This window comes from Carassius carassius, chromosome 3, assembly GCF_963082965.1.
Source record: "Carassius carassius chromosome 3, fCarCar2.1, whole genome shotgun sequence".
Lineage (NCBI taxonomy): Eukaryota > Metazoa > Chordata > Actinopteri > Cypriniformes > Cyprinidae > Carassius > Carassius carassius.
In genome coordinates this window covers 38,385,173-38,412,103 of record NC_081757.1, presented here as the reverse complement: position 1 = coordinate 38,412,103, position 26,931 = coordinate 38,385,173, and the positions used below count along the sequence as shown (strand labels likewise).

At 37.5% G+C, this 26,931-nt stretch overlaps 2 protein-coding genes across 4 annotated transcripts in view; both read left to right on the top strand.

Annotated features, from left to right (window-relative positions):
* Window positions 1-150: 150 nt before the first annotated feature.
* On the top strand, window positions 151-7,202 carry LOC132126409 (transmembrane protein 41B-like). Its single transcript, XM_059537656.1, has 7 exons — window positions 151-409; window positions 4,441-4,558; window positions 4,658-4,786; window positions 5,047-5,140; window positions 5,238-5,342; window positions 5,425-5,563; window positions 6,347-7,202. The coding sequence occupies exons 1-7, from the start codon at window positions 316-318 to the stop codon at window positions 6,514-6,516; spliced, it is 849 nt and encodes a 282-aa protein (XP_059393639.1). The 5' UTR covers window positions 151-315; the 3' UTR covers window positions 6,517-7,202.
* Window positions 7,203-9,498: 2,296 nt separating this feature from the next.
* The window catches only part of LOC132126396 (DENN domain-containing protein 5A-like), a 46,771-nt gene continuing 29,338 nt past the window's right edge, over window positions 9,499-26,931 (top strand). The window contains exons 1-4 of one of the 3 annotated variants that reach the window (XM_059537642.1): window positions 9,499-9,772; window positions 22,275-22,346; window positions 22,962-23,071; window positions 24,412-25,084. In XM_059537642.1, the coding sequence (XP_059393625.1) occupies window positions 9,673-9,772; window positions 22,275-22,346; window positions 22,962-23,071; window positions 24,412-25,084 (955 nt within the window). In that variant the 5' untranslated portion in view covers window positions 9,499-9,672. The remainder of the gene's footprint in view (window positions 9,773-22,274; window positions 22,347-22,961; window positions 23,072-24,411; window positions 25,085-26,931) is intronic. The other 2 variants (XM_059537624.1, XM_059537633.1) reach the window with 2 other exon arrangements.

Here is a 26,931-nt window from a genome sequence, read left to right as displayed (position 1 = left end):
TTTTTATTTTAAGGTTATTTATGTACAGTGGTATTTACGTGGTTCTTCAAGGTGCTTCAGAAAAATCGTTGTACTTTTTGTTGTCAATTCACAATCTAATGTCTCGATGTCTTCACTAGATGGCAGTAGCGGCTGACAAATGCGCTGTCATCCGAGCTGAACAGCACCGAGGAAGAAGAAAACACCGTCACAGATCACCGGGATCCTGAGAAGAAAGCCGGCTGAAGCCTTGCGTTTAGCTCATACATTGACACATGATCTCGGTTAAGTTCTGAGATCTACCTTCGTTATTTTCTTTTGTTGAAAACGATCATCATGGTCAAGAAGAGAAGCGGTAACCGTGAGACCGAGAGCAGTCCGCTGGTAGAGCCGGAGCCGAGGCCCTCCGAACAAACTCCAGTCCTCAAAGGTATCGTTCATCCTGACAGTGTGCCCTGATATCAGTCTAATACACTGGTGTTGTGTAGTTTTCCACGATAATAATAGATATATACTGAGAAATAGTTTTTTTTGCGAAGACCGGAAAATCTGACAGCTGGAGGTTGACTGTCCAGGACTAATGTAATATTGATGAACTCTTCAGTTTTGTCGAATATAAGTCGGTTCTGAAGTGGCTCACAATGGAAGAAATCAACACAATCTACAGCAAACCTTCACCTGAAATGGTTCTTAATGTGACTTTATTTGGCTAATAATAACATGGACTGAAGGATTGTGTAATGCAGTGATGATATCCGCTTCCTTTGTTTCACATCTCTCATCCTTTCAGCTATTATATCGTCATATTATTAATAACATTAGGTGCTAGAGAGAAAAGTTAAAGAAATTATAGTGCTTTTGAAATATACGTTTTTCCAAAAAAGTGTATGTTTAATATTAAGTCATTTTAAATGTACAAAAATGTAAAATAAACATTGCTATAAAATGTAAAAAGTACTTATGTATATGTTATTTGCTCTCTCTATAATATTTTATTGTTATTTATGTTTCAAAATGCCATTCTTAAAATAAAAAATACATGTTGTAGCATACTTTATTCATTTTGCTATTATTGATACAAAATTAGTTTTTAATATTTCATGCTAAATCCACCGAAGATATTAAACTGGTCAAAATATTTCAACATTTTGACCCGGGGCGTCACAGGGCTAATTAAAAACACTGCAAATTATTATTATTTTTTTCATTTAGAAATTGGACTGAAATTGGTATGAATGGTCTCTTTCTGATTCATCATAATGCTGAGTAAACCAAATCTCTTTTAATACTGCATAGCAGAAATATTCTCAAATCAAATCTACTAGATCTGTATGACAGTTTTTGTAAATGGCCATATGAAAAAGATTCAGATTTAAGGCAAAAAAAAAAATCTTCAGTTCAGCTTAATGCTAATTTATGTTAAATTAATTTGATTAAAGTTGATCTAAATGAATTAAATAAAGACCACAATGCAATGACTTGTGCTTCAGCCTGTAAACCACTTGGCACAGTGAGAGCACCTTAGATTTTAAAAGTAAACTAGTTATTTTTGTAAATCAGTTTGGTGTCAGTAATGTGGTAGCATTTACGCACTGCTCCTTTAAGATGATGTCACACTGTTGTATGCAATGTTCCCTCTAATTTTTTCCAGAACTGAGCAAATTCTTTTTTTTCTGAGCGCACATTTCAGTACTGTGAGCAATTCGCAACCACACGACCTGCCGAAAATGACCACGAGCCTGCGTTAGCCATAGGGGATTTAAAGAGATGACAGCAAATGCATCAATATGTTTACAAGGTTGATATTTATTCAATAACCTTTATAATGTTTGGACTTTGGGAAGATTTTAATGATGGTGTTTTACCAGTCAGTTTAGTTGAACTTAAAGGATATTTGGTTGATAAGGTTTCAATAAGGTTTAGAGAGGTTATGACTCTATGACATAAACATAATTATGTCAAAATGTTGTTGCAGTAATCAAGATCACTTTGATCTATATTGTAGGCCTAATAGGTCTAATTGAAAATATTGGAAATAAATTTCTACCTCAAATCTTCTCTCGCCTGTCTTTGTCCCCTTTCCAGTGGTTGTAGACCTTGTCAAGGTCTATAGGACCCTCTTTTTGCCTTAATTTAATTCTCATCAGTTGGTCCAAATGGAAAACTTCAAGGCGGTTGCGCGATTTTGTCTTAATGGCATTCATTAGGCTGAAACCGCGTTCACAGTCGGCGCTGGATGCTTGGAATGTGCCACAAATGTCAAGAAGTTGTGCCAGATCTGGAAAATGCTCACTTTTCAGCGACCAGGTTACAATCTCAGAAAATGATCTGAGCAGTCCGATTTTCCTTTTTTCATTAACCATGAACTTGAATTCGTTGTATTGTTGACAAATGCGCCCCGGGACCGAATCGTCTGCTTCATGCATAAGCGCTTCAAACTTCTTCGCCAGACTGGTCACGTCATTCAGCCCATGATCAAATTCACCAACTGCATGATCCAACGTGTCCGGCTCAAACGCAGCCCACTCTTTGAGCTCATTTTCAGGGAAGCGGGCATCCAAGTGCTCACAAACTTTATGGACAAACAGAAGAATGTCCCGTGTGTTCACTGCACTCTCACTTTCCAAAACTGCGAGCGCTCGTTTGCCCCAGTGAACTCGCTCTCCTAAATATTGCGCTCGTAGTTTCTGTATTTTCGCTCTGGCAATGCAGTGCCCATCCATGACCGTAAGATTACTGCGCTGTAAGCAGGTGCACAGCTGAGCGAGTTCCTCAAGCACTTCTGCTAGCACAGTGATAGCAAATTTGTACTTGGTGTCGGTTAGTTTTCTATGACAGTATTTCGCAATGGGGTCAGAGTCAGCATCTTTTGCACAGTATTCGGTCAACGCGCTGAAATTTCGCAAAAAAGCGTGCACAGCTTGGTAGCGTGACAGCCAACGCACTTCATTCAACGGTCTAAAAGACAGCGAATCCACTTCTAAAACCTCTGCCATCTCTGTGAATTTGGCTTTCTTCACAGATGATCTGCAAAACATGGAGTATACTGTCCGGAGTAGCGTTTCTACCTCTTTCATTATAGGGACATCTTTCCATGCGTCATCGATTCCTAAGTCCTCCCTATGGGCCACGCAGTGTTGTTCAGTCAGGTGCGGTACCTGACGCTTCAGTAAAGCAGCCACTCCTTTATGTCTGCCTAACATGACAGAAGCACCATCTGAAGTAAACATGACCATTTTGTTCATGTCTAGCGCATGGTCTGCGTAGAACTTGGTAATGGCATCAAGGATGTTTTCTGCAGTGCATCCTGAAAGCTGAATGATTCCAGCAAAAACGGTCTTGTAACTGAAATCAGTTTGCTCCCGAAACTTAATGTAAAGGACAAGCATCTTATGCACTGAGATATCGGTACTTTCATCCACAATTAGTGTGTGGACACGAGCATTTCTTATGCTGCTTATCATCTCAGTCTGCACAACTGAATTGATGCATTCCACAAATTCAAAAGCATAATTTTTGCTTCTCCAACTCTGAGGTAGGTCGACGTATTTATATGTGTGTATATCCTGAACTGATAACATGGACATGTTGGTGTTAATTGCTAGCATCACATTGTCGATCAATATTTTTATTTGTTCAGGGTCGGATCGTGCTCTCTGAATTCTTCTCTCTCGGGATTCATTAGTTTCGGTGAGAATTTTATCGATAGAGTTCCCATGTCTAAGTCTTAATGTTTTCAATGCGTCTACATGGACTTTCTGTGTCAGATGACGCTTTAGGTAATCAAGCTTCCACTCGGACCAATGTTTCCCCCGAGCGAACTCTCCTTTCACTTTTGCCTCCGAGCAGAATTTGCAGATCACGCCACTCCTTTCTTCATATGTAAATATGTCTGACAGTTTTATCCTACCTGGACCATCTTTTGTGTCAGTTTGGACTATTTCATCTAGCCACTCATGTTTAAACGTTAGGCAGACCTTTTTCTGGGGCACCTGATCTGCCTTTCTCTTCGCCATGGTAGCCTACTGTATAACTGCTGCGGGGCGCCCGCCAAGAGTAACCTAGGATACTTGTATGTAAACATTCTAACGTAGGCTACATCCGGCTTGGTTGTCACATCTCAGTATTTTAAATGTTTATTACCTAGCCTGCATCGCCTTTGATGCTCAGATGTTTAACCCTTGAAAAAAAAAATTGTGCGGTCTGAAAAATGTGCGCGGTCTGAAAAATCTATTGCGCGGCTACTTCAACTGGCCTGCGCGGCCGCGCACGCGCGCAGCTTAGAGGGAACATTGGTTGTATGTGATTTTCAGCTTTGTAGTAGTTCTCCAGCTCTCCACATGCAGAGCTCTCAGGGCCTGAATCCCCTTGAGGAGTGTGAACCGCTGATGCAAATGTATGCAACACGTTGCACAGGAGATATTCAAGGTCATTCACGATGTGTTTTTGACTCATTCTCAGGAGCCCAGTCGTCAGGAGGAGCCTCCGCACGCATGTCAGTCCTCCTCCTCATCACTATCTTTGCCTGCTCGGCTTGTGTCATGTATCTGCTGTTCAGAAATTTCCCAGAGCTAAGCGAGTAGGTCTGCTTCCCCTCTGAGTGTAGTTTGTGTACTGAACATAAAGGGTGTTTTACGGTGACTCAACAAATATTGATGTTTTTCTTCATGCCTTGCAGAGACGAGAGAGAAAAAATCAAAATTCCTAAAGACATGGATGACGCCAAGGCATTGGGAACAGTGCTGTCCAAATACAAGGACACATATTACACTCAAGTGCTTTTAGCGTACTTTGCTACATATATCTTGTATCCTTTGTGCCATGATTAATCTGGATTTGTTTCAAGGGACTGATAATCAACATTATTGACCGAGTTAGACACTACATTGAGTTTAATACAGATGAAAACAATTTTTTGTTTTGTTTTTACAGTTTAAATCAGTCTCTCGCTGGCAGAAAAATTGCTTGTAGTTTCTGTTATTTATTTTTTTGTATCAGATACATGACAAATTTGGAGTTTTTAAGTTTTTCCACTATTGAGGTAAAGCCTTAACTAAACCCTCTCAGCCTTCAGACGTTTGCCATCCCAGGCTCCATATTTCTCAGTATACTGTCTGGCTATCTCTACCCTTTTCCATTAGCTCTCTTCCTGGTCTGTCTGGTAAGTTCCTTGTTTGAAGTCAAATGCATTTCAAAACAGTCTGTCTGCCAAACATTGTCTTCTGGTCTGACTTTTTGTTGTGTTTTATGGTTTACAGTGTTCAGGCCTTGGGGCGTCTTTTTGCTATATGTTGTCGTATTTAGTCGGGAGGCCGATGGTGTACAAGTACCTCACGGAGAGAGCTCAGAAATGGTCACAACAGGTGAGATTTTCATATGAATAGCTTTCACTTTTGTATGTAAATTGACTGGTTATAATGTTGAGCCAATGTTGTTTAATTGCAGGTGGACAAGCACAGAGAGCACCTCATTAATTACATCATTTTTTTGAGAATAACTCCTTTCCTTCCAAACTGGTTCATCAACATCACCTCGCCGGTCATTAATGTGCCTCTGGGTGTCTTCTTCCTGGGGACCTTTCTTGGTAGGATTAATCTTCACACAAGATCACTTTTACAGGAAACAATTTACAGTAACACAAGTTTGTTGGTGATGCATTTAACATGCAAGGAATTGGTTGTCAAAAGCAATTTTCTCCTTTTTAAATGCTCCTTTTTTATATATATCCACCTTCTGCTAAACTTTTTTTACTTCTCAAATCTCATATCAAACTGGAAAGGCATTTATTTTCAATACAAATGAAAATGGTGATAATCGAAAAGTTGAAAAAGCATCGTTCAGGGTTAGGGTAGGTGTAGGGAGGGCTTTGTCACAATAAGGTGGCATCCATTTAAAAAATGATTATTTACACTTAATACATTATCACTGTATACGGTTTTATAATGAGATAATTGCCACTATTTGCAATAAGAAAATCCTGCTATTTTATTGTAAATGGAATCTATAGCAATTTGCTATTTTCATTTAGTGTTAACAGAATCCATTACGATTTACACTTGCCAAAGAAAATCATATGCACAGTAATGCTGTGGGGTAACCACTAGATGTACCTCTACTTGTGTAGCCATATATTTAAATAAATACAATGCTCTTTTTTTTTATTTTTTTTTATAAACCTTTTCTAATCATGTCACCAAGTTTCATACCACTCTGATGAAGTATGAAAAAATGTAAAAACTGAAACCGTACTTATTTTTTCCAGGCTAAAATGATCATAGGCCACAAGAGGGTTAATTGAGATTGTGCTCACTTTGTTTTTGATCACTTGACAGCTCGTCTAATGGCTGTTATCTGATCTGTACTGTAGGAGTGGCTCCGCCATCGTTTGTGGCGATAAACGCAGGGACGACGTTATACAAGCTGACCACAGCCGGCGAGGCCGTGTCCTGGAACTCTCTTCTCGTGTTGGGAGTTTTAGCCGTTCTCTCCATCCTGCCCGTCTGCTTTCAGAAGAAACTCCAGCAGAAACTTGAGTAGAGATCACCACCCCTGCTTGATTCAGCTCAGGAATGATACTGGTCCTCTAAAGCTTTCTTCTCTTCTTTTGTGCATGTACAACAAACTCTCGTTTCATCATATGATGGGCCAGGCAGGTCCACCTTCCATTGTTTCCACAGTACTTTCATGGGATGAAAAATTCTGTCATCACCGATTTCCTCTAGCGTTATTTTCCACATCAATGTCTTCAGTGGATTTTCAATATTTTCCACAAAACCGCATTGATTAATGTGAGATGCACTGGAAGAGACATATTTTCAGTCCCTCTGAAGTTGCTGAGCTAAAAAGGAAAGTGCCAACTGCGACCTTTTTTATTCTTATGGCTAATTTAATATTCAAACGTGTTTGAGAATGAGGTATTACATGCATCAGAAACCTTCTTTTTGGGTATTTCTCATGAATGGACAATCTCTTAACAGTGCCCTGTGTACTAATGCTAACTGTAGAAAATACTGCTTAGCTCTTGTTATACACCTAATTTTTCCAAATTGATAACTGATAAATATGGATGATGCCATTAGTATTACAGATCAAGACTGTAGATTGCATATAATATAACAGCCTTGATGTTACAGGTTACTTGAAGTAAAAGAAATGGAAAGCATTTACCGACATCACATGTACTGAACTATTAACACCTGTTTTAACATTTCAAACTATTTTTCTTCCTTTACATTTGGATACAACTGATTAGATATATTGTGTTTTGCTTATAATATTAATTTTAGCCATGTGACAGAGGGAAGTATTACATTTTGGAAATATAGGAGATTAGTAACTCTAGCAGCTGGTTTTCTGGACCTAGTCAAGCCAAAGCACTGTATATGATTTTAAGGAATAATTCACTCAAAAATTAGCTGAAAATATCTTCTTCCTCAGGCCAGCCGAGATGTAGATGAGTTTGTTTCTTCATCAGAACAGATTTGGAGAAATTTAGCATTCGTCTCTTGCTCCGCAATGGTTCCTCTGCAGTGAATGGGTGCCGTCAGAATGAGAGTCCAAACAGCTGATAAAAACATCACAATAATCCACAATTGATCCAAACAACTCCAGTCCATCAATGAATGTCTTGTGAGGTGAAAAGATGCGTGTTTGTAAGAAACAAGTCCACTGTTGGACTGTAAACGTGTGTAGATTATTGTGATGTTTTTTTTTTTTATTTTGTTCTGACGGCACCCATTCACTGCAGAGGATCCATTGGTGAACAAGTGATGCTAAATTTCTCTGAATCTGTTCTGGTGAAGAAACAAACTCATCTGTATCTTGGATGGCCTTAGGGTGAGTAATTTTAATTTTTGGCTGAATTATTCATTTAATCGGCAGAACTTTATGCAGTTAAACCCTCTGCAGTGAAAATTCTCTTTCAGTAAAATAAATCAGTCCTAAAAAAGGTCTTACATTTTGTATAATAAATGTTTTTTTCTGAATACCTTTCTAAATAAACCTTCAATGTACTAGTTTCCTGTCTGGAAAGGAAACCGAATCCACAATATGTGCAATAAAACATTTGCACAGAAATTTCTCTTAAGTGGAAGAGTGTGATGAGGGACAGTTCTTATTATCATTAACCTCCTTACCTCATTTGAGTCATTTCTCTCATGTTGCATTCATTTATATATCTGCAGTTTTTATTTGAATATCAACCCAAACGTTTAGTTTTTGTCATCTGTAAATGTCTCTTGACGTAACATGGATGGCACTGAACACCACTGTACTCTCTCGGACCCATTTATAATTTTTTAAAGTTGTACTCATCCTGATTTTTCTCTAGCATATTTTTACAGAACTCTATCAATAAATGAATGTTACTGATTAGAGTATTACAAATCATGTGCTGTATTTTTTTTTAAAAATCTATTCATTTATGTCTGTCCATCTTCTTGGAACATAATATATTGTGTAATATATTGCATATATATGTTTAATATATGATGACATGATTAAATACAGTAACATTAGTAACATTTGCCTCTTTTGAATTTGTCCCTTGTTCATTTTAACTGTTTTAACTGGATTACTGTGTGTGTGTGTTTGCTTTTCTTTTTATAACATTATATTGAAATGAAGGCTGCTTTAAAAGAAACAACCAAGAAAAGAAAAAATACAGTATCACATTTTGAGCCGTTTAAGATGATTTACAGTATATTTGTTATTTTATTTGAAACATTTTTCCAAAAAATAATATTTGGCATTCATATTTGTTGATGTCTTGCCACTTCGGTGGGTTATAAATGTAAACTTTTTATAAAGAGGAAAACGGTTGAAAAGTAAGAGCTCAAATGAGTACTGGAAGAAATAATTGGCTGAATAAATATTAGATGTATCAAAAGCAAAATAACTTCAAAATAACATTTAAATTCATTTGGCATTCATATTTACAATATGAGGAAGAATGACTGAAAATTGACAAATAATTGCTGTCAACAATACTGCTGTGATTACCATCACTTTTTTCATTTTAGAGTTTTGAGATAGATTTTTTATTTATTTATAATTCATAATCTATTTATATTAATAACTTAAGTTAATTGATTACTTGTGTTGGCAAGTCCAAGACTACTCAAATTTTTATCCAAAAGGAAAACATTCTAACCATCACGTACAATATATCATTACACACTGTCAAAATCCGAGACATTAAAGTGCTGCGTTTCGCACTTGTTCTATTCTTTCGATATCCAAACGCACCACCAGAGGGCCACATCAAACAACTAATATTACCTTGCTGCTACAATTTATAAAGATTAATTTTAAACACTCCACACTAATGCGATTATTTAAAGTTAATTCTTAGTTGACGACTTAATATGCGACTTGACTCTACTTGCTGTTAAAGAAGCGATGATGTATTTGCAGCGGAAGTGTGAAGCGGCGGCTTCGGCTCGGTGTCCTCGCGCTCGATGATGCTCAGCGCATAACGTCATCCCGAGCAGAGCGGTGCGCAGGCGCAGGAGTAGCGCCGAGGTCCGAGAGCTGCTTTTAACGTTACCGGAGGCGGAGGCCACAATGCGACTGGCGCTCGGGGCTCCTGCCTTGGTCCGCATCTGCAATGGCTGCGCAGAGTGATCCAGAGAGCTCGTACTATGCGCTCCTCTAGACCCGCACACAGAGGAACACAAGCGGAGCCGTCTCACAATGAGCACCGGATTCAGCTCGAGCTCGTGCCGCTTCGCGGATTATTTCGTGACCTGCGGTCTGGACACCGAGAGCGGCTTAGAACCAGACAAGCTGTCCGGTAAGACCCGAGCCACAACAAGGCTTTTCAGGACTCTGACCTCGACAGATTTATGAGCTTTTTATTGTATATACGCTTAACGTATACGCTTCAGTGAAGTGATTTATCAGTCAATAATAATAACACCAAATACGCTCAAATGGCTTTACAGTATGGTGGACGTGCGTAATATCAAACACACGAGTGCTGAGATTTATGTTATTATATTACATACATTCATACTACAAACAGTAATTTGTAGTGTTAAAGTTGACCTCGCGAGACCTTTTGATTTGTCTTTGAGGAAATGTCAACAGTTTTTTTTTTTCATCTTTTTTTAGGAAATGCTTATTTTAATTAATTAAACTCAACAGAAAATAAAGCGTCAGTCATTTCATAACAGCTCCTCCATTTTTATTATTTATACAGGCCAAAAAACATAACCCAAAACAGGGAGAATGACACTATTTACTTATGTAAGAGTAGTAGCTGTGAAAGCCATATCATTAATTTATATTCTGCAAAACATTTGTTTTATTTGTTTTTGTGTTTACTTAGTAGTTTTACTCCTTCATAAACAGTTCATTTCCAGCAGTCATCAAAGCAAGGTTTTATTATTATGTAATCTTTTCAGACTATTCCAACTTATTATGATTAATTCCTTCATCTCTAGCTTCCAGTTAAGTAACAAAGTACTTGTTAAAAAATATCCATGTGTTTATGGTGGATCATTTACACTATCGTCTCATCTAAAAAGGCTCTCTGAAGCAGCACGTGAAGAGTTGTTGGGCGAGAGTGCAGATTTCCTGTGGTTTCGGGCTTCCTCAACTTGCGTTTTCTGTTTTTGTAGATCTCCACTGCTGTAATCAGACTCAAATGTTGATGGATTTCTGTGAAGAAGGCTGTTTCGTTTCACAAGGGTCAGAGTCTGTTGCATCAGAGTCAGTGGGTTATAGTGCTGCTCCATGAACTGCATCAGTTTTAAATCAAATGTAAAAGGTGAAACTCAGTCACTGAATTTTGTTTGTCGAATTAAAGTTTCAAGAAGCTTTATTTATGGATGCGGAGCTCAACGAGGGTAGTTTCTGTTAGCCAGAATTGTGCCAGTGGATTTGTTCTTGGTCCCTCCTCCAAAAAAAAGAAGAAAAAAGAAGAAAAAAGGAGGGACGTCAAAATAAATATGTTTAAAATAATTATTATAATTTATAATAATAATAATAATAATTACACAATTAGTTACAATGTGTAAATATAAAAATGTACATATAATTTTATAAATATGTTATAAATAGTACGATTTACCTGTTCTAACCTGTTTCCCAGACTGTTGCAAATCATTCTTATGGCATTTAAATTAGCAGAATTCTCAAGAACAGTGTTCAGTGCACAACAGAAAACCAGAGGTTAAAGTTAGCAAGGTCTAAAATACTTGATATAACACTTGAAGTGTTAAGACAATTTGCCATTGGCCATTAAGTACCAGTTTCCTTTGTGTATTTTGTTTAGAGAGTATACTGTTAGATGTGTGTTGTGTGACTTTGAGTCTTGGAGTTATACATGTCTGTTAAGGGTCTAATGCATTGATTAGCAATGAATGATGCGTTTAGAGATGGCTGTGGTAAAACTGACCCTGTAGTGAAAGTGACTGGTGTCCAAAATGACGTGCCCTCTGGGGAAGAGCCCAATCAATGGAGCGTGTCCCACACGTACCCTAAAGACAAAGAGAGGTCACTGAGATTCTCTGGGGAGAACAAAAAGCCATCAATTCCTAAAGCAGCATCCAGTCACAGTGTTGTAGCCAGAGATGCTGTATTTAAAAAAAGGAGATTTAGATTTTAAGGTTTTAAAATGTCATTTGAAAAGTTTTAACATGTCAGTGTTTTGGGTGATATTCTTTGATTCTGTGTTGGCCTAGTTTATTAACTGGGGGACTGAAAGTGCTAACATGCTGTTTTTTTTAGAGGAAACGAGTCAGTCAGGTTTTTTCTTTGTCATGCATTTGTAATGTTACTGTCTTTTAATGAATTCACACTCAGTAGTTTTTGATCATTGTTGTCCATTTGCTAGGGTTTTTTCTTTTTGGTTAACCTTTACAAAAAAGCTACTGTAGGAGTACTATGTTACATTGATGCTATCAAATAGTAATAGGATTTTGCTTTTGACATTTAATTTGCGACACAATTTTTTATGTTGTATTGAATGGATTCTGATAAACACTTGAGAAAAAGTGCTCCACATGGCCATGTGAGCGTCCCATGATCCTTTACCGAAACTTTCCTCCCACTGGCGATGAGAATACTGTGCATTGCTGAAGTGTTAGCATATCTCTTGGCAAAGAGAGTGAAAATAAGAGCCATTGTCATTCCTTGCATTTCTCTGTTGGGCCAGACTGTTGGGCTTGATCTAGCTGTAATGAAAAACATCCATTAGACCGTTAAAAGTGGGTCACTATTGCACTCGAGCACCTACATTTTCCATTGTTATGTTGCCTTACTTAAATTTGAGGTTAAATGAGGACAAAACTGAATAAATATTTGTCCTATAGGTGGGGAAAAAAACTTTCTAATGTATATCTTTAACTTAAGTTATCATATAAACATCCAGTCAGTAAAGGTGTGCAAGTATATAAAATTGGCTTCATTTTGAGTTCATATCAATTTAAGGAATGACGACTTATAATTTAGAGAGTCAGATGATGATTTGTCAGAATAATTTAAGACATATTTAAACTGATAATTTGTGAGTCAATGAGTCTTTTCACTGAGAAACAGGCTTATAAGAGTAATCTGTTTGTGAATCACTAGTAACACTTTTTTTTTTACAGCCTGAGGACGTCTTTTTTTTTTTTTTTGCAGTACGCTTCTTTTTTTATCTTGATCAGTTCTCATAGCAAGCTCACAAATCATGGAAAATCTTTATTTTGCCTTCGCACATGAGTTTCAGAAAAGTACTGGGGAGATTTGGATAAAATAATTTCTTGTAGATTTTTTTTAAATAACTGTTCATATCATCTAATTTCAATTATTTGCTGGGACTGTTTTAAGGGACACATCTGATCCTGTTCTGTAAGCAACCCTTTTTGTGAGGTTTTGTGTCTGTGGCTTTAATAACTCTTGCTTGTACGTTCCTCCCACTTCCTGTCCCCTTTAACAGGTTACCATCACCAGATATACACAAACAGCAAGAACGACAAGGAGAATACAGTTTGCTCTGCACATAAAATTGTGTTTAGACAACAACATATTTTTCATGTTTTTGAGATGCCGTTTAGACCAATGAAGTAAGCGGGCGTCTCTCTGTTAGTTAAACATCACCAGTGCTAACTGATACTTGGAGTAGAATTGCTTTGAAGGGTCCTCATACTTTTACCAAACTGGTTTTCCTTAGTTTGTTCCCTTGTTCCCAAAGTACAAATTAGCATACTTTAAAAATAGTGCAAATACAGAACTAATGTACTTTACATTCAGATAGCACTTAAGTATATTCTTTAATTGTGTTCAGAAACTTAATTGCTATTAAAAGGGAATGTATTGGATTAAATTTATATTAAACTTAAAAGTGCTTTTTTGACCCAGTTAAAGGGATAATGCACCCAAAAAAGATGTATTATATATATTTTTGACTACAAGTGTATTTTCATTTCTTTTTCACAGGGGTTTGTGTTTCAGATTTTGGAACTGAAAGTTTAAATGATTCTGGTTCACTTGTGGTTCTTCCTTTCCTTGGAACTCCCAGATTTACTCAGTAAATGCTGGTGTCCCTCTTGTATTTGTGTTGGGACCCCTTGTAATCAAAGCAACCCTGGGTTTATTAGTAGGTATCAGGGTGGTTTTTATTGTACATCTTTATTTTTGATTTAATGGATGAAAAGCTTTGGTCTGTTCACAATCACGAAGCAGATAAGATCATTACATCTCATGTTCCCTTTCATGCATAATTACTTTTTGTATCTTTGCAGCTTAATCTAGTCTCTTAGACATGGATGATTGTCAATTTAAAATGCCTTGTGGGAACTTATGCTGGAGCTGAAATGTTTTTCCTTCATTATTATTTTTATTGTTTTTTTGCACATCAAAGGAGCTTCAGTAGTAGTTAAGATACGTGTCATGCCAAACTTATATGCTAAGTGTATGCATACAGCTGCACAGCAAAGAATTCTCAATTCGATAGCTTATATGTGAATACAGGTGCTTGACACATATTGTTGTTCGATCTCTTCTTTTTCTTTTTTAACATTGCTTGTTGCAATAACCAGCTTTTTTGCTGGTAAATCGACAGGCATGGATCGTAACTACAGCAATGGTTTGAAAAATATGTATCACATACGCTTAACTCTACCATAGACCTAACCAATAGTGTTAATTAGAGGAAACATAACAAATCACGTTAGCTTAATCAACCATGCTGCTGTAGATTGCTTCTACATGTCTTTGAAAACTTTTATCATGAGTCTGTTTGACTGATTTGATTCCCATTTGCTCTTCTTTGCAAGTGCTATGCTGTACCAGGTGCGCTACCGAGCAAGTTCATGTCACAAAAGCCATACATACAAGCTGGTTATTATGTGATGCAAATATGAAAATGTATTAGTTTACAAATGCACAATGGTAAAAGTGTTTGGAGATCTTAACATAATATTATGTAAGGCACCTCACATTATTATTAATCTATAGTCTACCCTTGAATTTTTAATTTGTGTAAAAAATGATAAAAGTTGTTGTTTTACAGTAACTTTTTTTTTTTTTTTTTTTACTAATGAGCATATGTTGGTTTATTTTGTAGTATTGCTTTTTGTAATTCACTACACTTCAACATGGCATCTTGTACATAGATGTCAGGCCATCACAAAAACATAATAAAGTTTCTTGTAGACACTTTTCCACTTTGAAATGCTGAAGGAATCCCTTTAGCAACTACTCAAACAAGAAAGTTATTAAAATGTACTTTCATTTTAACCAAGAGGAAACCAAGGGGGCATCAAAACACATAACACATATATTCATATTCATATATTCAGTGCTAAAACTTTGTGTGAAGGAAGCATTGAATGTTTGCACATTCTCAGAGTCAGACTGTGCATAAAAAAAGAACATCTTCTGTAATGTAACTGATCAAATGAATGCTGGTAATTGGGGCTGCAGACTACTTGTCTTCTCCACATAACCTTAGATTAGATGCGATACTATTATTATTATTTTTTTTAATGAGCTTTTTCATCCTCTGTCCTGTCGCTTTTGCATAAAACAGTAGTAGTTCCAGAATGCTGCAAAGTTGGTGACAAAACCCTCTTTTATTCCCAATGACAGGGCACAGGGTGAGGGCTTCATTAGCATATGCATGAGAGGCCCTGCTGGCAGAGCGTTTTGATTGGCTGGCTCACAGCCTGGGTACACCGTCAGGCCCTCAGTACACTGAGGACAGGCAGCTGGGTTTGACACACACTCGCACACACACAGAGTTAAAAACTGTCCCCCAGGAGTTCCCATGCACCCCCATCTCTTGAGCTTGTTCTCAATGACATCACCATGAAAGAGCACTCCTTCAAACTTCTTGCACTCTGGTTAGTCATTAATGTAGCGTGCATGATAAAGACGTTTTTATGAGTGGCTTTACTGGATAATTTTTAAGCTTTCCTCATCATTGAGATCACGATAACAAAACATCCATGTAAAGTCCAATTCCTGATTGAAAATCCACTTTCTCTAATATCTTGTAAATGGTACAGCTCTATCTACACACAATTTAAAGATGTGTGACTGCTCAATTAAAGCCATTTTAAAGCAATCCAGCACTAGACATTTCATAGTACACCATGTACTTACAGAGATTAGCTACAATTGTCTTTAACCATGTATGTAGTCAGTTTGTTCCTGTGTAAAAATGAGCTCAATGAAAAAAAATGAGTCTTTCTTCCTGTGGGAGCAGAGGAACACAGCATTCTTAGCCTGCTGGTTTTAACCACGCTGCATGTGTTGCTGAAGGGTTGCACTGCAGTAAAGGAAGCGCTGTTCACCAGTGATTCTCCACTGGGCCAATGGTCTTGATTTATTCTCCAGCAATAAAATACCCCTACACCGGTACACTGCGTCCTAGGGTGCTTTTAGGAACAGTTTAAGGCATAGTTTACTCGAAAATGAAAATTCTGTCATCATTTACTTATCTCATTCCAAATAGTGCCTTGCACACCTAAATCATTCATATATGTACTTTGAATAAAAGTCCAATATAATCCTGGAAAAATCCTGCACACTACTCAAACTTGTTTCATTACAAAATTGTTTTGTTAATTGTTAGCTTAGCAACATTTTGTTCAATTAGCCATCCTTGTGCTCTTCTGTGGAACACAAAATAAGATATTTGAATATGTATATACAAAATTAAAATATAAATTCAAATTTTTTGACTTGTGCTATAAGCAACCACTCAGAATGCCTTTGCAACCACCATAGAAAAAACTAACACATAAGCAAAAACTTAACGCCTTAGCATCTGTGACACAAAGGCTGCATTTACATTGCATGGTTCAAGTGACCCAATTAAAATTTTTTCTCTCTCATGTGGCACAGAGCAGATATGACCCACGAACACATAAACAGGAAAAAGCACATGGATACTGATATTCTCAGATCGGTTTCAGGCCTCATTCGTATGTGGGAATAAATCTGATATGAATGGGATGTGTGCATCTGCTTCTGCCGTGTAAAAGGGCAGGTCGGACATCCCCCTGTCAATGTGAGGTGTATGTCATTGAAAAAGGTGGTCAACTCAGGTGGATACTTTTCCGGTCAGTGTTGCCAAGTCTGCGGTTTTCACGCAAAATTGGGGTACTTTAACTCTGTTGCTGCAGGTAGTTTTTTTAGTTTGTGGGTTAAAGTGATCTCCCCTGGAATGGGATTTTGATGGGATGGACCTCTGACAGAGGGGATAACCATGGAAAAGATGCGACTGGGCTAGTTTTGATTAACAGTTGGTTTTTTTCATTGACCTGGGAAGTGGCAACCCTGTTTTTTGGCCAGCACGTCTACATTGGGTTGTTTTACCAAGTGTACAGTGTAAATGTAGATATCAGACATGGGTCAATTTTAAATGAAGATATAATCTGATCATCATAAAAATAAGATATATTCAACCAATCAGAATTGGGCATCAAGGCATACAGTGTTAATGCAGCCAAAGTGACACTAATTGTTCTGTATTCTCTAATATAAGATTATGTAACTTTAAGAAACCATCAAGTTTCCATTTGTTAAAATAAAAAATAAGACGGTATTTCAGTGAGTAAAAAAGAAGAATTGGTTAAGAAAAACATCTGCTAGACATTGCAAGTTACCCTGACCTTACATACAGTAATGGTAACAGATGAGTAGTTTTTGAGCACAAAAGTGAGCAGAAAGCAATGAAACGTCAAGGGAAATAGACAAGAGGCAGCTTGGGTTTGGTTTGGACTTAGTTAACTTTTAAAATATGCGGGGGTTAACTTTCACAGGAAAACGTCATCTGCCATCTGTTACTCCTCTTCTCTGAAATTCATTTGCTCTGTTTGTGCCCCTGTCTTTGCTCACACATACTGTAGATGTAGGCTACCCACTAACTCTCTCTTTCTGGGCTCCACATTCGTTTGCTGCAAGGATCAACATTGTGTCATCACACAAACTCCAGTCCAATTATTCAATAGCAGAGGTGATCATGCCTCACTTCACAAATGATCATCTAATGCATAACCGATCTGTCATTTCTCATGCTTAAATACCCAGGTTTGTGTATTTCTTTTCAATATTTTCCTGCAGCTGTGTGGATTAATAGTCAAAGTGCTCTATGCTGGTAATATCATGATATTGGGCTCGTTTAGAAATATAACCCTCTTTAAACCCTTACAAATAACTGTCTGAATTTTTTTTTTTTTTTCAATTCCATATTTGATGCATCTTTTATGGCTCATATAGTATGATATGAGAATGTGGAGCTTAAACTTGAGGATGAAAGAACACATAAATTTTATTCATAGGCCCAAAATTAGCAAAAATATGCAATTTGGTGCAGTTGCTGATATGATTAAATTCTTACCAGATTGTAAATCAATCAGATCTTTATAGCAGAGAGTCTTTGAGAGATATTATTAATTTTAGTTTTATGATCAAAACTCCGTAGTTTTTATAGTGGGGCGAAACATATAATTCAATACAGTACAATGATAATTGAGAGATGAACAATCCTCAAAAGTCTGATGATGCATGCAGTATAAAATAACTTTTACTGGCTACAAAAGCATAATGTATCAATCAGACAACAGAAGCCATAATAGATTGTGTACAACAGGTTTTTCAGCAAAGTTTTGATCTTGAGCTGATAATTCAGAGGCCTTAGGAATTAGCCTGTCAAATGTGGCACAGTAGGCTTCATAGGGTTAATTTTGTTCTTTCCTGTGTGAAGTGGCCATCACTAAAGAGCTCTCCTCCTCACAGAGCTCATGCATGCATTCATGTCAGGCCTGTAGCCTCTGGCTGTTCTCTGGCCACCATACACAAGTAATTTATAAAATAAGCTTTATCTCTTCCCTCATAGCCTAGAAACATAGAAACAGTTTGAGTACTAAAAAGAATCAACTTTTCCTTTTTACAGTCCAACTTTTTCCTATATTATATAAAATTAAAAGCATTTTCCCCAGATATTTAAAGCCACCATAAATATCACTATGCATAAATAAAATCACTATTGCATAAAATTGCAACAGTCAGCAAATGCATTGATACACTGATCAATATATATTTTTTTCATTCAAGAAACTGTTTCACTCAGATATACGGCACAAAAATAAAAAGACAACTTCCATTAAATGCACTTCAACGTGTATTTGTCAAATATTGGTAAGGTAGGTTCAATTACAATGGGGCAGACAGAAAAATGCGAACAAATGTAGTTTGGAATAGCCAAAACGTGTACAGTATTATGGGAGTTTCCATTTAATAGGACTGTGTGGTTTGTTGAACCATTTATTTTAATGTGGTTGATTAGTTATCTATCTGCTCTTTCCCAAATGCAGTCAGAAAAAAGGTCTGATATGTTTTCTAAAGCACTGACCTTTCCGAAAACCACAGTGTCTTGTCACTTTATTACAGTGTGTTTTCCCCCTACGCATCATTTCATGGTTTCTCACGGCTCTGATGCTCTTTGTGAAAGTACCAAAGCATTTTGCAGGGGTCATTTCATGAGGAATCAACTTAAAAAAAAAAATTCCAAACAGAATAATATCTCACTTTTGGTAAATTAATTTTTAGAGCTGTTTCATAACTAATTAAAATCAAATAAAATCATGGTGTATGGGCTCCAATCAGCAGCAAATACAAATAATAATTCTAATAAAAAATATTAATGCACTTACTTAAAGGTTGAACCACTAAGAAACACTGAAAATATATTTGGGGCCCTGTTGTTTGTTGTGGTTTGAATCTGGCCCCCTTGGCCTCTTGTAGTTGAGTACTTTTGCTTTGTTTACAGCAGCAGTGCTTGTCACCTTGGCCTTATTGATCTGTTTGCAGTTCATAATATCTAACGCTTGTTTGCTGTTGACAAAATGATGAGTGTTTAGTTCTTCATTGGCTTTATTGCCATTGGCTCATCCTCACTTGATCTCGGGCCTTTTGTGCTGACAGTCCCATGACTGAAACAAATCATGTGTGAGGGGCTGGCAGAGAAATAACAAGGCAGATGAACCATGACGAAGTCTTTTCATTCATCAGAGCTGATTGCTTTTCTCCACTCTGCCCGCCTCTGCGTGTGGCACTGCCTCTGAACTCATACTTAGGAAACTGGTGACCACAATTTGCTGGCAGTACCTTTTATATAAGGATTTGTCTAAGTGAAATAATAATGGGATTAATATGGTTAACATTCTGAGTTAGATATGCTTCCATAATGCATATAAACAATATTTTATGGTTGACATCGGGTGTCTTTGATAAATGATAATAAATCGTTCAACAATGGTACTGTACAATAATATATATTTTGTTTTTTTACTAAATTGGTTTTGGTTATTGCCAAAGTTTTTCAATGTTTTCTCTCATTTTAAGTGATCAAAATTTTCAGTATGTTTTTAGTTTAGTTTATATAAAATTATAATAGAAATTTTTTAAATCCATACATGCTTTCCATAAAATGTAGCTTTTTCAGCTTTTTTGTTTTTCATTTAAATCTAGTGTGTCACTATTAATTAAAAGCATTGTTGCGTAACTTTTATTTTTTGATATGGTTGGGATTGTATCTAATTGCACCACAAGTAGGGATTAAAACCGACCAAATTTCTTAAAGTATAACTACTTCAAATATGCATACAATTTTGAATAATTTATTGATCTGTCATCAACTGTTATTGCATACGTCAGACTTTATGAAATGTTAGTCTCACCATTTATTATATTAATGTATTATCCTACCGTTATTGTATTAAAGATAAATAAAGATTAAAAATGTCACATCTCAACTCTCAGTATCATTAAGCATGAAAACATTCTGGAGCCGAAGCTTAAAAGCATCCTCATAATATTATATATTACACAACATATGCCAGTCAGTCTCAACTAATGCCAGTGTTGATGTTGAATAAAAATAATCTATTATTTCATCCAGGAAAAGGTTTTTTCTTTTTGAGAGTGAGAGTTAAAAGCTAAAAAATATTTGAATAATTGAATCATCTGGGTATCCACACATAAAGATTTTAACATCTGCCTTGGTGTTTGCTACTTGGGCATTATGTAACATTCCCTTAAGAGTCCGTAGTGTTTGCACACTACCTTTTACTAGTTTTATTCAGATTCTCAGCTGAATCTTCTTTTTAAATATTTGACACGTATTATAAAGAGTTTAAAGAGAACAAGAACCTACATGGGAACAAGATTGGCATGGAAAATGACAGATCGGAAACATTAATAAAGTACAGGAAAATGCATAATTTAGCAACATATTAAATATTGTAGCATGTTGTTATATTATGATTGTGATGTTGTCTCTGGTGGTCACTTGTAGATTGACACTGTCCACAGCCCCTAGTGTTTGTGTTGGTCAGTTCCACACATTCCTGGACTTATCCCTGTAATGATCCCAGGCTGGTGAAACCACCGGATTTGATTTGTTGCTTGCCCTTTAGACGCCACACAAAGATTCCATTAACTCTTTAAACACACGACATCCCTAAAGACTGGTGACTAATAAACACGTTCTTACCCTCCACTTAAACCTGAACACATTCCTCAGGGAAATATCTCTCGGAGGCATGTCTGTTCTTGTTGCATCAAGGCTGTATTTGTTCATTGTCTGAGGCAGATCAGGTAGGTATCTTACACTTTCTCTGATATGGAAGCTGAAAAGCTTTATATTAGTCAGCTTTTACTGTGTGGGCAGCATAGGAGAGGAAAACACCGGTGACATTCATGTGTGCGCACACCGCCTCCAGTCTCGGTTGTTTCAACATGCTGTGTCTAATGTGTGTGACGGCGAGTCTCAAAACCAAAATTACACAGTCAATCTGTAGGATCTGTGAGCAGGAAAGGGAGTTAACATCTCTGCAACAATGTACAGCATGCAACGGAATTGAACAGAGGGGTTTCAAGATATTTTAAAGGAATTGTCCACCAAAATGAAAGTTTTGTGAAAATTTATTCACCCCTCAGGCCATCAAAGATGTAGATGAGTTTGTTTCTTCATCTGAACTGATTTGGAGAAATGTAGCATTTCACTACTTGCTCACCAACGGATCCTCTGCAGTGAATGGGTGCCGTCAGAATGAGAGTCAAAACAGCTGATAAAAAAACATGATAATAATTCAAAAGTACTCCACACCACTAAAATCCATCAATCAAATGTTTCTTCCGGCTAACTAAAGAGTCTATAACGTCACTTTCTTCAGCGGTAAAGTTGACTCGTCTGAATCAGGAGATAAATATGCAAAGCTCATGTGCAAAAACAGGCCAAAACAGTTCTGATCAAATATGTTGGTGTCCTAAAAAAAGTTGGAAATCCTAAATTCCTCCAAATCTGTTACGACGAAGAAACAAACTCGTCTACATCTTGGATGGCCTGAGGGTGGATACATTTCTGCAAATTAAAATGTTTGGGTGGACTGCTACATGGTGTTGGAAAACATTTAAAAAGCATGTCGCAAATGGCTAAAGAAATCAATGTCAAATACGATTTTTTTTATTATTATTGATTTATTGTTTGTACATTTTACCAAAGTTTAAACATGAAATTGTATACTTTTATATGTGTATTTATTTATTTATTAGTTTAAAAATGATTTATTGATTTATTATTATTGTTTTGTGACAGTTAACTATAATATAAATATTACTTTACTTTGTAATGAATGAATTGATCATTTGTTCCTTAATTTTATTGTTAAGCAACACTAGTCCTCCATATTGGACTTCAAGAAGTGCCCTTAATGATGTTGTCTATGAGTAATAAGTGAAGATTACTCAACCTCTTTATGTAAGTGATTAATTGCACTGTTTTATCTTTTGTGTAGCTTTATGCCAGTATATACAGGCTACTAAATTCAGAGATGTTGGCAGAGGAAATTTGGCGAGTGCAGACGCAGGTAACCCCCCCGTCCCCCACTATGCTCTCCTGTCCTGCAGTCAGTGCTCCTGTTTGTGTCACAATCAACCACAGCTCGGCCTGGGCCCGCTAACCTTTAACTTTTCCACGCACCTCTTCACAGCACCACTGTTCATGTGTGAGACGGCTGCGTGGTCGGGTAGCGTGGGATCACCTGTCTTCCCGCCCTTTCCCCCCTCAACACCTTTTCCTCGTTCTCTCTCAGCAGCAGAAATTTATTAGCACTCCAAACTGTTTGTCAGCCACTGCTTGGTGAACTTTCAGCAAGGTTTGCTTGGTGGGCTGTAACTCCTTCACTTTGAATGATTTTCGAGGCACATCTTTCCACGCGTTGCAACACTTCTCTGCTTCAACTGTTCTAGCACTTTTGGCTTTGACTGGGTTTGATTTCCATTTTTTTGTGTTTTTCGCAACTTTCTAAACCAATGTCTTCCTCCAGAAATTGTTATATATATATATAGATATAACACCAATATATAATTTATTTCTGTGATGTGTTGAATTGCCATGAAGTTTTGAGGATGATTGCTAGATAAGAATTGTCTGAGCTTATCTGTCTTTTTCTTTTCTCTTTCTCTTTCTGTCCGAATCTCAGGTGAAAATTTTGAGCAGAGTCCGCTGCGGAGAACTTTTAAATCTAAAGTTCTAGCGCACTATCCCGACAATGTGGAGTGGAACCCTTTTGACCAGGATGCTGTGGGCATGGTGAGTGACACACATTGAAGTCTACCAATATAGGTTTTCCAAAAACTAGCTCTAGTTTTTAGAATGCAGGGTGACCACCAGCAAATAAAATGAAAATTTGCTTTTTGAATGCATTGGTCTAAAAGTGGAAAGTCATATACACCTAGGATGGTAATTTTCATTTGTGGGTGAACTGTCCCTTAAGGTCAAGGTATGCTTCATATTCTGTGTTCCACTCTGTCTCAAGAACAGTTCATTGTGTAAGCCTTTTAAAATATAAATTTCTGACCATAAGCATGGATAGATGTGGCTAGTGGACCATATTTATTAAAGCACACATATCAGAAGCTTTGTTTTTTCATACAACAACAACAGAAGACTGCGCTACGGATGAAAAGGACTTCACGCAGGCGATCTAGGATCCAGATCAAGCCGGCTCTTAGAGTTGAATAACAATTCCTGATTCCATACAATTGCAAAAATGTGTTTATTTTTCGGATCTACACCAATCCCTCCGGTATCTTTAACCTGTCATAAAGCGTGAAGGCACTTGAGGTGGTGTTGTCATGCCTAACAACGCCCTTTTGCCAGTCTATATTAAGAATATAGCACAGCTTACTGTAATGTATTGCTTAAATATATCATATTTGCAAGTTTCATGAAAGAAGCAACATTTTGAGCAAAAAGCAGAGAAAATGGCATTGATGTTCAAAATGATGGAGTAGATCACTTCCGTCTTCACCCCCAGGCTTGCACTTCTGATACTACTTCCTGACTCAACATTTCATTCAGTAACGTTGGGCAGTTTTGATTGATATGCTGTTTAATGTTTGATGATCATGTTATTTTGCATATGCATCTACATACATATGCGATTCTTCACTATGTTTTGATCCGGCTTTGATTCAATACTATTTCAGAAGATCTGTAATAGCACCTCCTACCATATAACAGAAAAGAAAAGTGTCAATGCAGGGAAAGAATTAATGATAGCATTTGAAATGTAATAAATATGCTAAAACACACAGTTTCAATGTTTGAAAACAGAAAATATTGCACTCTCCAGATGTCTGTTAATTGTCCAGACAAGTCACTTAATATGCATGGTTGCTATATTGCAGTGGTTCCCAAACATCTTCCTAAAGGCCTCCCAGCAGTGCACATTTTGCATGTTTCCTTTATCTCACACCCATTTCAGGTCTTGGAGTCTCTACTACATGTGCAGTCTTGGGGAGCGTCCAGGAACATGGTTGGGAACCACTGCTATATCGATCTATCGGAGTGACTCAAATTAAGGGAACTTGTTGAAGATCTTTTTAATATCTGTAGAGCCTCAGACTTTTTTGTTGTTTCCCCCACAGCTCTGTATGCCAAAGGGCTTGTCTTTCCGCACCCAGACAGACATCCGCGAGCCTCAGTTCCACTCTTTCATTATCACGAGAGAGGATGGCTCCCGAACCTACGGCTTTGCCCTCACCTTCTTTGAGGAGGTGACCAGCAAGCAGATCTGCAGTGCCATGCAGACGCTCTACCACATGCACAATGCAGAACAATACGACATATTGCACACACCACCCACACCTCGCAGTCCAGAAGACACCCGTCCCACCCCTCAACAACTGCTCGCTGCTCCCTCCTTGTCTCGGCTGCAGCGTTTCAACTCCTACGACATCAGTCGAGACACACTGTATGTGTCCAAGTGCATCTGTCTGATCACACCCATGGCCTTCGCCCAGGCCTGCAGAAGGGTTCTGGAACAGCTGCACCAGGCTGTCACCTCGCCTCAGCCCCCGCCTCTGCTGCTGGAGAGCTACGTCTACAACGTCCTCTACGAGGTCCCGCTGCCACCGGCCGGGCGTTCCTTGAAGTTTTCTGGCGTATACGGGCCAGTGGTGTGTCAGAGACCCAGCACGTCTGAGCTGCCCCTCTTTGACTTCCCTCTGCAGGAGGTGTTTGAGCTGCTAGGCGTGGAGAACATGCTGCAGCTCTTCACCTGTGCACTACTGGAGATCCAGATCCTTCTGTACTCGCAACGTGAGTTACTATCACTCATACTTCTGTAGATCTAGCGCCTGTTTAGTATTAATCTCAGCGTCAAACAAATCCCACACAAAATGGCAAGGGGTTTCTCAAAACGGCAAGCTCTAATCTGATTGTATGGTTTTATGCAATGTCTAAGAGGGAAAGTGTCTGCAGGAAATCCGTTTCCAGACTGTTCCTACGAGTTCTTGTAAAGAGAAATTGAATTTGACAAAGTTACCAAGATTTGTGGTGCCTTTTAAAGAACCCTAACAGTGTTTTGTGTTAAGACACTTGGGAGATCACATGTAAACGCCGGTTATCAAATGTTGGGGGCCTTTCATCTCAGCCAGATGGCGCCTTCCTGTTTAAACAGGTCGTTCTTGGCTAGAAGAGTAATGTGTACCAGACTATTGATGAGATTAGTTTATTAAAACTTCAGTTTTGTTGGTGCCGACATATAGTGCCGTTGCGTCCCGAGTTCGAGTCTATCTACCGTTTGTCCTAGCAAAATAAAAGTAATAAACATAAAAATCACAAATACTATTGTTGTGGGAATTTGTTTACAAAACCTAGTAAGCTGCCTACATAGAAATCTGTTCTAAACAGTTAAATTATACCTATACTAAATTGAAGATCTTTTAACAGTGTTTGAGTGTATGTATTTTTATGCTAAGTGGAGCTAGCGGTTAGCTTAGCATTTGCTAATGTAAACATGCTAGCTTCAAATGTCGATGGAATACATATACATAGAGTTAGGGTTGCAGAGGAGCGGAAAAAGTTTGGTAAATTTAGAAAACTTTCTAGAATTTTTGGAAAGTTTCAGGAAATTTACCATCCCTTTGCAACCCTACATAGAATTCATGACTACTTCTGAATGACTGTCATTGGAGAAAAAAACAGTTTGTAATGATGTAGTTACAGTATCTGCCAGCAGTGGCTGACTTTTGATGCTAACTAACCAAACCTTGACCCTCTGCACACCACTGACTAACAAAAACAACTAACTCTGGTTTATGGCTGCAGTATAAGTTAAAGGCTATGGCTGTTTTATCCAATATGTCCCATACAGCTTGCTGTTTAAATAGGACTTATAATAGGAAAACCTCATCAAAGTTCTATAAATTGTTAACGACGTGGCTGTAATTTGCTCAAAGTCATAAATCATTGTTCTTAATCAATGATTGTTCAAAGTGAGTAAACGCAGGGATTTTAATTTAGGAAACGCTTTTTGACATAGGTTAGCATTGCTCTTTGCTGCCAACTAACACCAGCTTTTTCAAATTAAAACAGATTTAAATCTGATGGCCTTAACGTAACCTAACATAGTTTTGAATGCATGCATTGATTTTAGCTCATTTTCTTGATTTTTGTCTTGTTCTATTCAGAACAGGCTAGTTTAAGACGAGAGAATAAACAGACGCAGTTATATTGCAGTGTACTGCGACATGCTCTTTCTCTCTTTTCACACTCTCTCTCTATCTCAGTTTCATTGTGAGCTCATCTCAGCGCTTTGTTCTCTCTCGTTCTTGTCAAACTCACAGCCCACCCTTTTCTTAGAATCACCTGGTAGTTTGCAAATTAAACTCGAAGCTTTCTGTGGAGTATTTAAGCGAATACATTTAGAAGTTGATTAAAATTGTTGTAAAATTGAGTGTTTCGTGTTTGTCATTGCCATATGCTTGAAGTTTTTTTGTAAAAATTTCACAGTATGTCTCACAATATGTCCAAATATCATTATTATATTTATGAAAATGTCACTTGTCACATGTAATTTCTCTGATTCACATGCTACATGCAATATAATTGGCAGTGTTTCCTGCTGGAAATCCTCAGCAGGTCATTTTAGATTGAATTTAAAG

Coding starts and splice junctions, on each gene's coding strand:
- LOC132126409 (XM_059537656.1), top strand. CDS start 316: ATGGTCAAGAAGAGAAGCGGTAACCGTGAGACCGAGAGCAGTCCGCTG. Junction 4,559..4,657: donor AATTTCCCAGAGCTAAGCGA/GTAGGTCTGCTT, acceptor CATGCCTTGCAG/AGACGAGAGAGAAAAAATCA. Junction 5,141..5,237: donor CTCTCTTCCTGGTCTGTCTG/GTAAGTTCCTTG, acceptor TATGGTTTACAG/TGTTCAGGCCTTGGGGCGTC.